This window comes from Exophiala xenobiotica (genome assembly GCF_000835505.1).
Source record: "Exophiala xenobiotica strain CBS 118157 unplaced genomic scaffold supercont1.2, whole genome shotgun sequence".
Classification (NCBI taxonomy): Eukaryota; Fungi; Ascomycota; class Eurotiomycetes; order Chaetothyriales; family Herpotrichiellaceae; genus Exophiala; species Exophiala xenobiotica.
Genome location: NW_013562493.1, coordinates 971,254 through 987,680, shown reverse-complemented (window position 1 = coordinate 987,680; position 16,427 = coordinate 971,254). Strand labels below are relative to the sequence as shown.

Sequence of the window (16,427 nt, the reverse complement as noted above, 5' to 3'; positions counted from 1 at the left end):
TAATGGCAGTACGTTGGAAATTGCCATGCTCCTGTTCTACTAGTATTGTCTCCCATTCCTTCCCCCTTCCCCTTCCCCTTCCCCCTCCCCACGTTTTACAATAGTACAACCGTAATCTCCAACGCTCCAAGAACCGAGGTGACAAACACTAAACAGATCTACATTGGAGTAGAGCCGATACTACCGGCTTTGCCGATGGAGAGAGCAAGACACGAGAAACAAGATTCCATGGGTGCCTGGACCCAGGACTGGACCTCGTCGTGATTATTCTATAGGTACTTGATGGGTAGTACATTTAAATGATCCTGATCACTTTTGAGTGCCCAGTATTATTAACCTGGAGTAGTTTGCACTGGCAGAGAGACAATCACTTGAGACACCCACGACTCCCAATTTAATAACGTCGTGACTTATGAATATTCAAATGTGCGTGGGCAGAGATCTAAGTAAAGGCCCCAAAGTAAGAGCCAGAGCCTTGATCAGCCGACAGCCTGTTCGAGTCCTGTTCGAGTCCAGGCCGGCCGAATCCAATCGCTCATTTAAGCACGAATGCGTGCAACCTCCAGAGGATTCGGCTTTCCCAAAGTCCATCACTGTCATGTCCGCTGTGTCTCAAAATTGCAATTCTGCAGTACAAACAGTCAATGTTCCAGTTCATCCAGAAGCACATCGAACCGGTATCAGTCCAAATATGTCGGTCACCCCAGATTCAAGATGGCGGTCCAAGATAGTGTTCCTCCAGATATTCCTTCGTCCTTTCTCCGAGATATTCCGTCCCCTTCTCTCCCAGATATGCCTCCCCTTTGTCGTCCGGATTTTTCTTCACTCTCGCTCCCAGATGTTTGTTTGCTCCGTCTCCCAGATATTCCTGCAATCCCAAGTATGCCTTCGGCCAAATGGACTGTACTCCGGAGCCTCGGATCATCACCGCAGTAAAATGAGCCTTTGTTCAACAACTTCGGGAGGATGTTGATGGCTTCTTGCCAGTCCCAAACCACGTCCGCCACCAGAGGGTTGTCGTCTTGATTTTCTTGACCTGGAGCAGGTTGTTCAGGCGCGTCATGGAGTGTGGTCGCACCTTTCTCACGCGTCAGTGGTGAGCAGATATCGCCGCAGGAAGCAAAGACCAAAGCTCCGACAAAGTGCAATCGTAGGACCGGGTCCAGAAGCTTCAAACAAGATTGACAGGTCTTCAAGCCATCACATTTGCAAGTGCTGTCCTCTGCAGGTAGGAATGGCCGGGCTCCTTTGTCGTAAAACATTACCAGCTTCTGCTGTTTTCCCGTAGATGAGATTGCTCTCTCATGCGTCAGTTGCCTAGCCAATCGACCCATCAGTTCTCTGCGTAGTTCGAGAACTCGTCTGCCAACTTGCTGAATATCTCTGGAAGTTTCAGCAGGCCGCGAATGATCGACTAATCGGACAAACAACAAAGACTCTACCAATGGCTGCTTGAGACCGGCAGACTCAGTCATGACGATGCTAAGACGAGATTTCTCCTCCTCAATGGGGATGCAGTATGCGCTGAGGACTTTCTTGGCGAAGTCGTCTACAGAAAGGTCGAGCTTGTAGATAGTGTCATCGCAAGAGCCACTGCCAGCATTGCCGTGCGCAGAAGAATTTGGAGGCTTTCGTGGAAATTGAGTATTCTCGGGTTGCAGATTGCCTCTCTTTGATAGCCTGCTGGAATGGTCACCTCCAGGTGGGTTTGGTCCACGACGGCTGCCAGAGATCTTCTGGGCGAGAGCCTTTCTCTTCGAAACATCCCTTGCACTGCCACGGCCAGACTGTATTAATGACTCCGTCCGGCTCGAATTCTCTTTGTTGGACGCCTCAGCCTCCGTCAGATCAACGGGCAACTTCTTAAGTCCTCGTTGAGATGAAAGCGTCGACACTTGAGAAAGCGGATGTCGTTCTCGGCGGGGCGGCATAACATTGACAAGGTGGCTGACCAGCTTTGTCTTGGCGGTAGGCTTTGTAGGTGTTCGGAACACCGCTGCCGGTTCAAAGGGCGGGAGCCTGTTCGAGGACCTGGGTAGAGAGGACTGTGGCTGCACTGGGCGCGCTGGAACAGGCGTCTCGAAGTCTGACATAAGAGGCACAGCACGGAAATATGTACTTGATTGCACATTCGTCGTCGAAGTGGTGGCAGGCATCGGTGGCTTTCTCATATGCACAAAGGTAGCAGTTCGAATTGGACCAGAAGCTCCAGCAAGGCTTTCATCAATAGGGGAGGTAAATGTCTTTTGTTGTCTGCTGCTTGAAACTGTTTCGGCAAGCAGTGTCAGCTTCGAAACATCTTTTGAGGTCGCACTGCCGTTACTATCAGCTGGAGCGCTCGTCCGCTGGCGTTTAGTAGTCGGGACTGCGTCTGTGGCAAATGTGGTGTCTGTCAACCCCCGCTTGGATGCTGCCTGAGATGCAGTGTTGTCTCTATCATCCGCCGGTGCCCACATTCTCTGTCGGTTTCTGTTAGGGCCTGCTTCACGAACCACAGTAGTATCTGCAACCTTCCGCTTCGACGTGCTCTTGATGGGAGATTTTGCCTTTGAGTGCCCAGCATTCATCGCCTCCCGGCCTGCTATAGACTGCTCCGCCGCGACGAGATTCTGGTTGCCATTCTTTCCAGATGCGTCGAGTCTGTCAATAGGTCTACCCAAAGGCGACAGGGCACAATGGGTGCTTCTTGAAGGACTTGCTGTGCTCGGAGTATCTTCTATAACAATAAAAACGGGACTGCTCCGGCAAGGTGTCACGTTGGTATGGAAGCGCTGGTCGAAGATAGCACCAGGGGTCGGAGTCGCTGTGCTCACAGACTCTGGATTCACAATCGATGTGGAGACACTGTCGAGGGGAACGACTTGTTGATCCCTCTTCTGGCAAGGTGCATCGGCGGTCCGCAAATAGTGGTCCACCAGGGCGCCCGGAGTCTGCGGAGTCGGGCTTGCGTTGCTCACCGACTGCGGGTTCACAATCACAGCTCGATGCATTATTGAGGGCGTGGCATTATCGTGAGACGGGTACTGGTCGATCTGACCACGACTGTGTAGCGAAGGACTCGCAGTGCTCTGAGAATGTCCACCGCCCAAACTGCGAGGAGTGGTCTGGGCACGACTTGGTGTACTCTGAGCGTCTGATTCGTGGGGAGCGTTCTTGCCGTCAGCTGCGATCAGACGCTGGACCCAGTCGACTTCATCTTGCTCTTCCTGATCCCAGGCAACTTCCATGCTCTTCTTTGCCTGCTCCTGCAATTCTTCAAAAGAACTTGTCTCCAAGATTGACCTATCCGTGTGCAACTTGATGCTCACTCGAGGGAAACGCGGCACAAAGTATCTGGCGTTCTGCGGTCTCTCATACCCAGCACCCATCACCTCAACGACGAAGGGCTTCTTGAATAGTTCAGATGGCATCGGCATCTCTGTCTGTTCTGTCCGCATGTCGAGATGGTCGGTTGAACTTGCGAACGGTACTTCCAGGTATTTGCCGTGGGCATTCAGGTGGCGGATCTCGTCTTTCGAGATGCCGGGCGGGGAGACGGTGTCCAAAACTCGAAATATGGGTGTGGCATCGAATCTTCTAACCTCCTCCTTGTTTTCGAGACAGGCAATGTAGAACGTCGTCCATGAGAGCGAACCCATTCCAAGCTCCTCGACAACGGTTTGATCACGTCGGCCACCAATGATGCAGAGGTCAACGGTGTCGCCACATCCTTTGATATAGTCTTTCTTGAGCTTGATGACACTCTTCGATTTGTCCCAGGAGAAGTATGGATCGTTGCAGCCCTTCAGCACAAAGCCTTCCCATCTCTGATTGATAGCGTGGACGAAGAAGTTCCGCAACTCTTCCTTTGCGTGAGTAGTCCCAAAATTGATGGTTCGTTGGTAGCCAAGCTCGGCCTCTCCCTCAATGTAACGTACTATACGTTCGAGCTGTTTTCGCCGTTGACACTGAGGTTTATTGGTCAAAGCTTCATCGTCAAGGAGCAAGACGTCGTAGAAGACAAACATGAGCTGCTCGTCGGGTTTGCGGGGTGAATCCTCTGCAACTCCAAGGAACCTCCCACCGTGCATGACGTGCTTTCGGATGGTATGGAACGGCAGTATATCTTTCTTTGACCGGCTATACACCAGAAGCTCGCCCTCAACGATACAATTTTTGGAGAAGGCACATTCAGGTTCGCCTATTCTGAGACCCGCTTTGACGGCGCCATGAAGTCGCACACGGTCATTTGTGGAATCTTTGCCGCTCTTTGAGAAGATCTTGATTGGATCTCGGGCATCTGATAGATCGATGTGGATCTGACAATACTCGCCATCATATTTCCGTTCCACGCTCATGCTTCTTCCACGCACCTCATGGCAGCAGTGCTTGATGCTTCTCGCCTTGACATAAGGCGTCCGCGTGATCATGTTTCCAAGCTTGGGTGCGAGGTATTGTGCGCAGAGTCCGAGCAAAACAGGCACGTAATCCGGCTCAGGGCTTGGTGGAAGCGACTTGAGCTGTGTATGTCCCAGAACCGCAACCGCTGCATCGATTGAGTTCTGTACCGCTAGGAGCTCAGGGAGGAGGAAGTGGAAACATCGGAGGACCGTCCGCTCAGGTATTTGTATAGGGCTGTAGTCTTTCAACATCATGCGGACAAGCCATTTCAGCTGATGGCTCCGCAGTCGCCTCACGATGGGAAACAGTATGTCGTGTGAGTGACTGCTGTTCTGCTGTTTACTGATTTCAGGCGACGAATAGCCCGAATTGGCAGCGAGCTGAAGAAAAGCATGATCAATCTCCTCCAAAGTGACTGGGCTTTCTGGAGCCACATAGACGTCGAACTCTGCCATTACTTGCTCGACGACGGTGGCGAAGTCGATCTTCGCAGTCTTCCATTCTTGCAGAGGCTTGATACACCTGTTTGGCAAGTTCCATATCCTGGCTAAGACTTTAACTAGCCTGACTTCTCGCATGCCATAAGTGCGCTGCGGCAGGCGCTCAGGAAGGATACATGATAAGAATGCAACTGCTGATGGTCCATGCCGAGCGATCTCCCGGCCATATTTGTTGAACCATGTTGTAGTGTATTTGTGGTCAAGGTCCACATTGCGATTTGAGGTTAGCACCTTCTCTTTTCGAGCTCCGTCGAGCTTGTCAAAGAGCTCGCAAAGCCGTTCGAATTTGAACCCTTCAGGCGCCATGGCTTTGAGTGCAGAGTCGGGTCATGGAGAAGATCGGCAGGGTGGTGGTTGATTGTTCGAGGATTGAGAGACTCGCAGCATGACTGAATGGCCATGTCGCCTTTGGTGCAAGCCAGTGACAAAGACATTCGCGATCGCGTGATGTGTATATCTATATTCACATAGATAATTCCTTTGTGACTGCTGGTGACTGATGCTGCGTCTCAGCTCCGAATTGAAGGAAGATTGAGATGTGAAAACTGGGCACTGAAAGAAAGACGCGTCTGCCCCGCGTGTGCGACACCAGTTCACGTGATGCCATTAAATGGAAAGAACCTCGGCATTCCTTCCCCGGAATGGGGTTAGAGAGGTTAGTCACCCATTAGCGAGGCTGAAGATGTCCCTTAGCAGCCCTGGGAAAGTGAAAAGGGGATAACGAGATATTTGTACTTTTACCTGCCACCAGGCTCCTTTGGCTTGATGCCTCTGCTGTCGATGTTTGCTTTACTGGTTTGAACACTCTGTACAACAAAGCCTCTATCAAGTTCTATGCTCACTGTTTGGCAAACTCAACTGGAAGCCTTCTCACACCACCTTGGTCAAGAACTGCGGCACTCCAGCTTGCGGACATTGCGGCCGCCTCTTGGCACAATTACTCTCCTTAGTCATGCATATTCACGTCTTCTGTCAGCTAAACAACCATGCCTATCCACCCTTTCGTTCCAATCGAAACCCGGTAGAAGGCCGAAGTTGCTCGCATGGAAAGCAATATCGCTCAAGCCATCAAAAAGACCAAGCCATAATTCAATGACATGGCCTCCAGCACTGACGCTGGCCAAGATGATCGTTCCAACGATTTGTTAACTCCGTTGATCATCCTCATGCCGCGCCCGTGCCGTGTATGAACGATAGCTATAAGAAGGTGAGAAAACTCTCACTATCCATCCTTGCACTCCACCACTCTCTCAAGTCCTACTATCTGTTACCTCATCTGCTCTGAGAATTTGTCTTGACACCCTAACGCGCATCCACCGTTCAACAACCCACTACTAACTTAGTATCGACACCATGTCCGCTCCAGTCTGGCTCATCACCGCGGCGAGCAGCGGCTTCGGCAAAGCCATCGCCGTTGAAGCTCTTTCCCGCGGCCACCAAGTCCTCGCCACCGCTCGCAACCCTGCCAAACTAGACGACCTCAAAGCTGCCGGGGCCAAGCTCTACGAACTCGACGTGACATGGGACTTCTCCCGCATCCAGGCCGCCATCGACCTCATGCACAAAGACGCTGGCCGTATCGACATCCTAATCAACTCGGCCGGCTACATCCTCGAAGGCGCACTTGAAGAGACATCGTACGTCTTCCTTCCTCGCTCCCCTTTCCACCTCTTCTTCTTCTTCTTCTTCTTCTTCTTCTTCTCCTCCTCCTCCTCCTCCCCCTCATCCATCCATATTAACTCTCTGCCCACTCTCCAGCCCCGAAGAAACCCTCGCCGAATTCACCACCAACGTCTTCGGCATGCTAAACGTGACCCGCGCCGTCCTGCCACACATGCGCGCCGCCCACTCCGGCGTGATCGCCAACTTCGGCAGCCTAGGCTCCTGGCGCGGCGGGCCCGCCTTCTCCAACTACACCGGCACGAAATGGGCCTGCTCCGGCATTTCCGAGTCCCTCTACGAAGAGCTCAAACCTCTGGGCATCACCTGCACCGTCATCGAGCCGGGCTATTTCCGCACCGGTTTTCTCAACGCCGGAGCCCGGGTCCAAAGCGCCAAAGTCATCGACGACTACACCAACACCGCCGCGGGACAGGTCCGCAACGCTCTCACCACTGTCGACAACAATCAGCCTGGCGACGTCGTCAAAGGTTCCCGCGTCATCGTCGATGTCCTTACCAAGACTGGCGTGGCCGAAGGCAAGGACATTCCGATCAGATTGGTGCTAGGCAAGGACTGTGTCGCGACCATCAGGCAGAAATGCGAGAGCACCCTCGCACTGCTCAAGGAGTGGGAACCTGTAATCAGTAGCACCGATCATGACGCTTAACGCGTCCCAGAACCGACTGTGGTAGTTATCAGGAAACAGAGTCGTTTCTATGTCTCAGAACCGGCTGTAGTAGTTGTCAGCACTCAAAGAGTACCATCTATCTCTCTTCCTCAGCCTTTCGTTGAAGACAAATCTATGCCCAGCTTGTCTGTATTTTTAGCTTTGAAACCACATCCTCGCCCGCAGAATCATGATATCCACGATGAGCCTAGCCACGAGGGTGAAATCCGTGGCCCTCGCCCTCGCCTTGCAGCTCCCACCAATATGCACCCCCCGGAACCGCAAACTTGGAGCACGTCTTCTACGCCGGGTTGATAGCAGCAACTACAGTGCAGTCGCTCTCAGCATTAGTCAGGGGCAAAGTGGTTGGCCTGACATACGAGTAACTAACTTAGAATGCTTACAAAAAAGCGGGCCGCGCCTTTCCAGTCCTCCCATCGCCAGAGTACGCGAGAGGACGCCAGATGACGGATAATACGGGCTCACCTTAGCACGCTTAATATCCGTATCAGATCAACCATTATATGAACCTTGAAAGTCTACATGAACAACGCTCTCATAACAAATAATCAAATTGACAAAGGCTCGAGTCATCAGTCCCAAACCATGCCTCCTACTACTAACAAACCCCTAACCTCCGTCACGCTAATCTTCTCTCCTTACCACGTCGGCATCCGCGACCACGCGGTCGGCGCAGGACCGACCCGCATCAAAGAAGCAGGTATCGTCGACACCCTTCAAGACCTAGACATACAGATAAAACAGGTCGACATCCCCAGCGTGTACGACTTCGAAGGCGATATTGGACGCAGTTTTGAAGTCATCCGACGCACGGCGAAACTGGTCGCCCAAGCCCGGCGGGAGTCTTCTTTTCCAGTGCTTATCGCGGGGAATTGCTCCGGTAGTGTTGGGGTGTTTGCCGGATTGTGTGCAAACAACAACAATGCAGCTGAGGTGGGATGTATATGGTTCGATGCCCACGATGATTACAACACGCCGGACACGGTCGTGAGTGGATATTTCGACTCGATGGGCGTGGCGATTATGGGTGGGGAATGTTGGAAAGCCCAGGCAGCGACGGTGCCTGGATTCCCTGAGGGCGGGATGGATTTAAGGAGGGCATTTGTGCAAGTTGGGGTGAGGGATGTGACGGTAGAAGAGGTGACGAGAGTGAAGGAGGGCAAATATGCCGTGATCTGGGGCGGAGGCAAAACCGAGGACAGTGAAAGGGTGGATTACGTCCGAGACTTGGATAGGGTGGTGAGAGAGAAAGTCGAGAGTGGAAATGTGGGCAAAGAGGACGGGTGGGAGGTCATAGTGCATGTTGATTTGGATGTATTGGATAAAGGCGTCGGACAGGCTAATAAGTACACGGCGACGGATGGTGGACTTTTGCAGGAGGAATTAGTCAGTTGTTTGGAATTGCTTGCGACGGGAGTCAAAGAGGCAGAGGGCGAGAAAGGGAGAATCAGGCCGGCGAGCCTGACGGTCGCAAGTTATGACCCGACTTTTGACCAGGACGGCCGGATTTTGAGGACAGCAATAAATGGGATTGTCGCGTTTGTGGAGGGATTGAGAGATACAGGGACATTGTTGAGAGTTCCATGAGTCGAAAGATGCAAAAAGCACGTGAGATCGGGTCTGGCGTCTGCAGAGTTCAAGCAACTGCAACCAGGCTAGTAAACATCTGCACCATGGCTAATCTGACAAGCTTCGATACATATCGAGCTGTAGAAGGGTAGACCAATCGAGTGAGGACCAACGGCTGTATACCAGCAATCACAAAGAAAATGGTCTGTATGATCTCAATAGTTCGGCTCTATCACCAACGCTGATGGCTCGCTGTTGGCAACTAGCCCGCCAGCAAAACGTCTCCTTTTCGAGCCAGGCAATAAGATGCAGCCATCAAAGAGTGCCACCGGAGAGAGTACTTCCGCTGATAGTCACAATGCTCAATCTGTAAGGGGTATCGTTCGTTCGTTCAAGTCGTGAGTGGAAAAGAGGTAGTATAAACACGCTGAGAGCCGACAGTTAATCATCGATTCCTTGTGTTGCCAGAGACCCTCCCGGTCTATCTGAAATGGTGTAGTCGAGATCGTAGATTAAGTAACGTCTTCTCGATTTAGGAGTCCACTACTCCTTGGGAGCGAGGAGTGGCTCAATTTGAGCCTCGGACCGTAACCACCACTCAGGGCTCTCGGGGTTGTGTTGGGTGTGCGATGTTGTGTGACTCTGGCATTGCTGGACTCGGCTGGTGGATTGACTGGGTCCACGTCTTCCGGGTCGAGTGGTACGAACGGCCAGATCGCAGACTTCTTTGTGGATGTGGACAGCGTGGTGAGCACCCGTGAGCAGGCTAATCGCTATCACGCGACCTTCTCGTGCTGGGTGGACACGCGGTTCAGTGACACAACTAAAGAAAGAGTCAGTCAATCTAAACGGATCACAGCTGGCTTAGCTTGGACTCACGAAAATCTTCCATATCTCGCTTCTTCAGCACCTTATTGCTTCGAGACCGCCGCCCGTGGACGATATCATCAAAAGTGACACTGTCCTGTAAGAGGTAATACACCCCAGCCATTACGCAAAACACGCCGAATGAATACAGCCAGATTCGGACCACAGCAACGATATTGGTCCCTTTCCCATCCACGAACCACCCAAAGATACAGAAAAGGGTGGCGAGAATGTCGACCAAGAGGATTGCGGCAGTGAGTTGCCACGATGGAAGGCTTGACCAGAAAGGTCCGTTTGCTCGAGTGATGAAGATTAACCAATTTTCAGAAAGCGAGATCTGGAGAAATAGGACGGCATCTTTGTGGCCATGGTTTTGCACGATACCTTTGTCGTCCCCATAGATGAGCATGGTTGTCAGAGCTATCCAAGTGCCAGCGGCCAAGACCATTCCCAGCAGGATCGATGTACCCCAGAGCTTGGGTAGGTTCCACTTTACTGGCGTCTTCGAGTAAGGCGCATTGTCGTAAGCGATTGCCAACGTCGCAATGTCGGCGAAGATTGCCAGAAAGACAACAAGCTTCAGGTTCAGACACCGGTTTTGGATGGCAATCCATAACCCGAAAAAGATTTCCAGATGAAGTGACAATGCAATGCGATAGACGATGTAAGCGTACATCCGGTGGAAGATTTGTCGAGATGTTTTCAGAGCATCAATGATGGCCGAGAGGCCAGGAGCGAGGAAAACGATATCTGCGGCTGAACGAGCTGCATCAGAGGCCCCTTCGACAGCGATTCCCGTATCTGCTTTCTTCAACGAGGGAGCATCATTGACACCATCGCCAGTCATCGCCACGAGGTGACCACGTTGCTGCAATATTTCCACCACGTTGTATTTGTGCTGAGGGAACACTTCTGCAAACCCATCGGCGGCTTCAACAAAATCGTACACTTCGGAGCCAGGCATTGTACCACCACCAGCAAGACCGAGGCGCTCGGCATTGAAAACATTGGTGCCGAGCCCCAGTTGTCGTGATGTCTCACGGGCAATTCCGACCGCGTCGCCTGTCAACATCTTTATGGAGAGGCCGAGCCTCTTTGCTTCATTGATTGTCTTCGCCGTATCATATCGTGGTGGATCAGCACAAGGCATGATTCCTAGTATCTCCCACTGGCCCTCGCCTCGTTTGCGAGCAACACCGAGAGATCGGAAACCTCTAGTTGCGAACTCTGCGACTTTGTTCTTGTAGGCGATGTCGATTTCCTCGGGAATAGGATGGTCATCTTCAACAGTATGAAGTACAAAAAGTGGTGAACCCTTGACGCAGGTGATACGTTCACCCTGCGGTGATTCAACAACCGCGCTGACCTTTTTCGACACCGGGTCAAAGGGAGAAAACTGGACCACTTTGTATTTGGAGAGCGCCTGCTTTGCCCGTGGATAGTATCGAAGAGCTCTGAAAAAAGCTTTGTCGATCGCGTCCATACCCTTCTTCTTCCTCGAGGCGGCCAGACAGGCAGTAAGCATCAGATCTTCCGGATCGACACCTTGCACAGTATAGGGCTCGTGCAACGAGAGCTTATTCTTGGTCAAGGTGCCTGTCTTATCGGAGCAGAGTACTTGTACTCCAGCAAGTGACTCGATGGCGGACAACTTCCGAACAATGGCCTTCTTCTTTGCCAGGTACGCGGCACCAACAGCCATAGTGGTGGTGACAACGGCAGGCAGGCCAACAGGAACTCCAATGATGGTAATTGATAATGTGAATTGGAGAATTGTGACAATGTCGTTGGATCGATAAAAGGAGGAAATCCACACAACAAGTAAGGTGAAGATCACAAGTGCCAGTAACACGGCACCGATGCCATTGAGGACTTCGGTAAAATGACCCGTACCGCCGGAAGCTTCATTGACCAAAGCTGCAGCTCGACCGACAAAAGAGTTGTCCCCAATAGCAGTAACGATCATAAAGCATGTTCCTCGTTTGACTGCAGACGAGGCGTAACAGGTATCACCTATGCCCTTATCGGCTGCGAGCGACTCACCAGTGATGGACGACTGGTCAACTTGTAGGTAGGCATCTTCGGTAACTATGCGGCCATCAGCCGGTATGATTGTTCCCTCTTCGAGTTGAAGTATGTCCCCAGGCACCACCATCGGTGCTTCAATCTCGATCAGTCGTCCTTCCCTGAGCACCACGGCTTTGAGAGCGAGGGTCTTCTTGAGTTCTTCAACAATGGATCCAGCTTGGAACTCCTGGACAAACCCGACAGTCGCATTGAGCAAGAGCATTCCGCAGATGACGCCAAAATCAACCCAATCCTGCAGGCCGGCAGCAAGGATGGCAGCAGCCTACGTGCAAAGGAGTCAGAACATTGTCAATTGAAGGTCTGGAAATTTATACCTCCATCACGAACTGAATAGGGCCAACAAAATAGCCGAGGAATTTCATGAACAGCTTTTCTCTCTCTTCTTTCATCTGATTGAGTCCGTACTTTTTCCGTCTTGCCACGACCTCCGGCTCTATCAAACCGACCCGTGGATCGGTCTGAAGCATCTCTTCCGGGACTGGTCGAGCGACTCCTATGGTTTCGATCTCGGCCTCGAGTCCATCATCAGGATCCAGAGATTCCAGCTCTTCAATGAGGGCATCTACATCTTCATCCACCTCATCATCGTCTATTCTGGACTGCCCCTTTTCTGCAAACGTAGGGCCATCGTGATGTTCATTGTGAGGCAATTCGGTGGCATTGATGTGGACTCGAGGCGCGAGCTTTGGAGAAGCCGATCCGGCCGAGCTTACGTCTGAAGGAATATCTACCATATTGAACGGTAAGATAGGGAAGGTAAAAGGTTGTAAGGTGGTGGTGCTATGTCAACTCCATAGGGAATGCGGTATAGGTACGCGACGGGGAATTGGTCATTGAGGAGGAGACGTGCAGGTCAGGGCAGGTTAGGGCAGGTATGTTGGGGGCAGCTGCCTCCAAAGACAGTCCCTTGAGGAGAGGAAAGGTCGGTCGGCTTCAATATAGAATATACGGGAATGTGCGAGGGAAGCAATACACATGGAGTCATTTGGGAAACCAAGAGATGCGCAGGAGAAATAGTAGAATGATGATCATGATGGCGCCGGGGTTCCTCCCCGCAAATCCTGGTGGAATTCCTTTCAGTGGTAGTTAGCGGGCCAGACTGAGTGATGGCAGCCGACCCGCTCCAGAGCAGACCACTGTAAGTGCCTGGAAACTTCGGCTTTGGTGGGCTTCCTCTCATTATTCGCTGCGAATTTGCCATGGCTTACATTTCCGAAAACCAAGATGTCCTGGGCAGAGGCGGTGCTGGTACTAGCCAAAGCCTTGTCGAGAAGAGCACCAGCATATGCCCAGCTTCTTCTGTCTGGGCCACGTTTGACCGGATCATCGTGTTACTCCCACGTGCAGCAAGCTTGGACAGGTGGAACAGAGCCCAACGATCCATGAAAGAAGCTCAACGTGTACGTGCATGTCCTACTGCGCCTGTGGTACCGAGAGAAATTATGAAATGAAGTCGAACATCTGCAGAAAAAGTGGTCTGAGGTATGATGAACTATGTAATTGAGTCCTGTATGCCCAATCCAGCGTGACAGAAGCAAGTGTCGCAGTCGAAGGCCTTCATATGCAGCCATGATAAGCTCAGGACTGCCCAGTTGAACAAAAGAAGTGGCACTGATGAACGTTCCAGGTGCAAGTAGATGTCGGTGGGAGCCCCGCCGTGGCCTTTCCCAACAACGATGGAGACCGCCTCAGATGTCCCTCCCACCCCAATCAACGCCGAAGATGCAATTTCAATCATGTACAGGGTATCAATCGAGATGAGTCTTCAAGTCGTAGTCTTCCCCCAGCGCTGTGTACACCTTCTTCGACCCCTATCCTTTGATTTGGCTCGAACTATTCTTGCTGATTTTGCTGAATGCCAGGGAACTGGAACCCTGGAGGGAACACTGGCATGCCAGTTCCAAAATTCATAGGAAATCCCATGGGCGGCATAACACCAGTGTTATTGGCAGAGCCTGGTCGGTCGTCTCGGTCCATTCGGCGATCATCGTCTCGGCGTCTTTCATCTCGGCCACCATGTTGACGAGAGGACTGAGGGCCCCGTCGACCACCTGAATCGGTAGGAACGCGTCGACTCATAGCTATCTATGGTTAGCATATGCATGAAACACAAGGGGAAGGGGACCCATTGCGAACCTTTCGACGAGACTCCAGCACCAATCTCAATGTCAGGTTCTTCAACAACCATGAATTCTTCAAGAGGCTTGCCACCAGTGCCACCGTATTCGGCGGTGAGAAGCCATTTGCGATCGGCTTCCGTCAGTCGCTCGATAGGAATGACACTAACACCGGTGGCATAATCGCTGCAGTCACGTGGGCCGAAGCCTACACCCCATTTGGTCTGGAGCTCGGTCAGTTAGTGAGGACTGTAAGCCGGTGATTTACATTCACTTACTCGAAGCTGTGCGTCGCCCATTTTGTACTCTTCCATTCCATGCCGGGCCGCCTCTGCATCTCGGCGGTTGATCATCTTGATGAAAGCATGGCGTTTGTCGATATTAACAATGCAAGTCTGCACCACTCCGAATCGGCTGAAAAGCTGTCGCAGGGTAGGTTCGCCCGAGGTGACGCCCCCAACAAACAGTGTTCGGCTGTAGACCTTGATATGACCTCTTGGCAGGCTTTTGTCATATGTGATGGTCTTCGGGCCTGGCGGTGGAAGGCTCGGGTCAAGACTGGGGGGAGTCGGGGTACGACGTCTCCTACCAGGCGGGCTTCGTTGACGATAGTCGCGGTCACGGTGCTGATCAGCCGCTGGACTGTCCCGATGGCGTCTGGGAGACAGGTCTCGTCTTCTATCATAGCCAGGAGAACGAGACCGCCGCCGGTACTGGCCCGGAGGAGACCGGGTGTGAGCATCACGTGACTGACCAGCACCTGGGGCCGCCCAATTGTTGGCTTGCATTGGGGCCTGGAATGGTAAGGCATTGGCACTGCCACCAGCGCTCTGCATGTTCAGCAATTGAAGAGCCGTGCCCCACTGATCGGGAGGAACACCTTGAGCAGCCAAAAGCTGCACAAGTTGGATTTGAGCCTGAACGTCTTGGTTTATGGGAGCAGGATTTTGAGGCACCGGAACAGGAGCTTGTGGCTGAGGTAGAAAAGCAGCAAGTGGATTCGGCGGCACATTGGCAGGACTTTGGCTCTGCGCACCGTTACTCATTCCTGCAAGCAAAGCTCCCAGCGGGTTTACAGCCTGCGCGTTGGCGGCAGTGGGAATAGGCCCTTGATTTACGGTACTGGTCGGTAAGGGAGTTCCAGCTTGCGCGCCTAACAGACTATTCAAACTAGATTGTGTGGGTGCAGCTGCGGGTTGCGGCGCGGCAGCATTCTGCTTCGCCATGTTTTTGAGAGCTTCGAGGATGGCGGAGGTATCTTGCTGAGGAGGTGCTGCTGAAGGCATGTTGTTAGATGTTGAGTGCTGACCAAGAGGCACGAAACCTGGTCCAGGAGACCCTTCTGGCGTGGTAGAAACTATGGCAAAGTTAGGATGTCAACATGGCTTGGAAGGAGAGATCGTACCTCTAGGAGCATTAAGTTTTTCTTTGAGGGAGGCGAGCAATGGTGCAGGAAATGTTTGTGAGCGGTCCCAGATCTCTAGGAGTTTGTTGATTTTGACCTATCAAACCATGACAAATATGAGCATCGATCAAGCAGATGGCACAAAGGCGAAAACGATGTCGCTAGGACATGTGGTTTACTGTCGCGAAACATGGCAAACCCATGTGTTTGAGTGAAGCAATACAAAAGCAAAATTCACCATACCTTTTGATCTTCTGGAGCCGTAGCGATGATATCGTTCATGAGCACGGGAAGTAATTCAGTCACTCGATTCACGCCAGCAGCGAATGTTCCATCAGGAGCTCCGCTACCAATCTGCTGACCGGCCTTTCTGGCTTGATCTACCCATTGTCGCGTTACCGAGTCTACGACATAAAGCACTCCCAACTTGTGTGTTCCTGGCGTCTTCTTGAAGTGGGTGTAGATTTTCTGGATAAGGACTGATTCGGACTGGGCAAACGCGTTAGTCAGGTGGTTGTGGCAGCGCAGGTTGGGACTTTGACATACTTGAATATTGGCGGTGCAAAGTGAGGTGATGGAGGTAATCTTGGAACCCGACACTCCAGGAGGCTTGAGATTGAGCATGGACTGCAGGATGGTGTCCAGCTCCGCTACTGCAGATGACATGGTCGATGAAGCGATTCTCCTACGATGTTGAGGTCAAGATACTCGATTTGACTTGGATAGACTAGCCAGAGGGTGTGACTAAATCGCAGTCTGCAAATCCCCGATCGAAGGAGATAAACTTGCAATGGGCGTTGATCCTTCGAGAGGTCTAATCGACTTCAGGTACAGATGAGGTGAAGGTGACGCGAGATGCAGGTCATGAGTTGAGTCTTGCTCTTTTCAAACCCCGCGACTCAGCAGACTTCTACAGTCCAAAATGGCAAGGACGGACGCCTCCTATTGTTCGTGCAGCAGCAAGAGCAAGGATACTATCGTTCAAGTGCAAGTAGGATATTGATCTAAGAAAGATTACGTTGACGGCGCTACATGCGCAGGAAGGAAGGGGATTGATGGTGAAGGTGAGGGTGACGATCGTATGATGATGAGAAAAGAGGTTGGCGAAGAAGAAAACGGGCTGTTTGCAGGCGACAAAGAAACAAGCAAGA

At 52.0% G+C, this 16,427-nt stretch overlaps 5 protein-coding genes across 5 annotated transcripts; 2 read left to right on the top strand and 3 right to left on the bottom strand.

Annotated features, from left to right (window-relative positions):
- Positions 1 to 405: 405 nt before the first annotated feature.
- On the bottom strand, positions 406 to 5,186 carry PV05_02563 (uncharacterized protein; the record flags this gene model as incomplete). The annotated part of the gene is made up of 1 exon (XM_013463141.1): positions 406 to 5,186. One exon carries the CDS (start codon positions 5,184 to 5,186, stop codon positions 699 to 701), a length of 4,488 nt encoding a protein of 1,495 aa, XP_013318595.1. The 3' UTR covers positions 406 to 698.
- A 1,041-nt stretch (positions 5,187 to 6,227) lies between these two features.
- On the top strand, positions 6,228 to 7,298 carry PV05_02562 (uncharacterized protein). The gene is made up of 2 exons (XM_013463140.1): positions 6,228 to 6,517; positions 6,639 to 7,298. Exons 1-2 carry the CDS (start codon positions 6,234 to 6,236, stop codon positions 7,207 to 7,209), a joined length of 855 nt encoding a protein of 284 aa, XP_013318594.1. The 5' UTR covers positions 6,228 to 6,233; the 3' UTR covers positions 7,210 to 7,298.
- Positions 7,299 to 7,815: 517 nt separating this feature from the next.
- PV05_02561 (uncharacterized protein) lies at positions 7,816 to 8,908 on the top strand (the record flags this gene model as incomplete). The annotated part of the gene is made up of 1 exon (XM_013463139.1): positions 7,816 to 8,908. The coding sequence occupies one exon, from the start codon at positions 7,816 to 7,818 to the stop codon at positions 8,815 to 8,817; it is 1,002 nt and encodes a 333-aa protein (XP_013318593.1). The 3' UTR covers positions 8,818 to 8,908.
- Positions 8,813 to 12,781, bottom strand: PV05_02560 (plasma membrane ATPase). Its single transcript, XM_013463138.1, has 3 exons — positions 12,069 to 12,781; positions 9,679 to 12,016; positions 8,813 to 9,622 (listed from the first exon to the last, which is right to left on the bottom strand). The coding sequence occupies exons 1-3, from the start codon at positions 12,486 to 12,488 to the stop codon at positions 9,576 to 9,578; spliced, it is 2,805 nt and encodes a 934-aa protein (XP_013318592.1). The 5' UTR covers positions 12,489 to 12,781; the 3' UTR covers positions 8,813 to 9,575.
- A 436-nt stretch (positions 12,782 to 13,217) lies between these two features.
- Positions 13,218 to 16,397, bottom strand: PV05_02559 (uncharacterized protein). Its single transcript, XM_013463137.1, has 6 exons — positions 15,823 to 16,397; positions 15,520 to 15,765; positions 15,277 to 15,373; positions 14,150 to 15,228; positions 13,891 to 14,095; positions 13,218 to 13,835 (listed from the first exon to the last, which is right to left on the bottom strand). The coding sequence occupies exons 1-6, from the start codon at positions 15,940 to 15,942 to the stop codon at positions 13,588 to 13,590; spliced, it is 1,995 nt and encodes a 664-aa protein (XP_013318591.1). The 5' UTR covers positions 15,943 to 16,397; the 3' UTR covers positions 13,218 to 13,587.
- Positions 16,398 to 16,427: the final 30 nt, after the last annotated feature.

Coding starts and splice junctions, on each gene's coding strand:
- PV05_02560 (XM_013463138.1), bottom strand. CDS start 12,488: ATGGTAGATATTCCTTCAGACGTAAGCTCGGCCGGATCGGCTTCTCCA. Junction 12,017..12,068: donor CTATTCAGTTCGTGATGGAG/GTATAAATTTCC, acceptor CTTTGCACGTAG/GCTGCTGCCATCCTTGCTGC. Junction 9,623..9,678: donor GCGAGATATGGAAGATTTTC/GTGAGTCCAAGC, acceptor CTCTTTCTTTAG/TTGTGTCACTGAACCGCGTG.
- PV05_02559 (XM_013463137.1), bottom strand. CDS start 15,942: ATGTCATCTGCAGTAGCGGAGCTGGACACCATCCTGCAGTCCATGCTC. Junction 15,374..15,519: donor CGGCTCCAGAAGATCAAAAG/GTATGGTGAATT, acceptor ATGGTTTGATAG/GTCAAAATCAACAAACTCCT. Junction 15,229..15,276: donor AAAACTTAATGCTCCTAGAG/GTACGATCTCTC, acceptor ACTTTGCCATAG/TTTCTACCACGCCAGAAGGG.
- PV05_02562 (XM_013463140.1), top strand. CDS start 6,234: ATGTCCGCTCCAGTCTGGCTCATCACCGCGGCGAGCAGCGGCTTCGGC. Junction 6,518..6,638: donor GGCGCACTTGAAGAGACATC/GTACGTCTTCCT, acceptor CCCACTCTCCAG/CCCCGAAGAAACCCTCGCCG.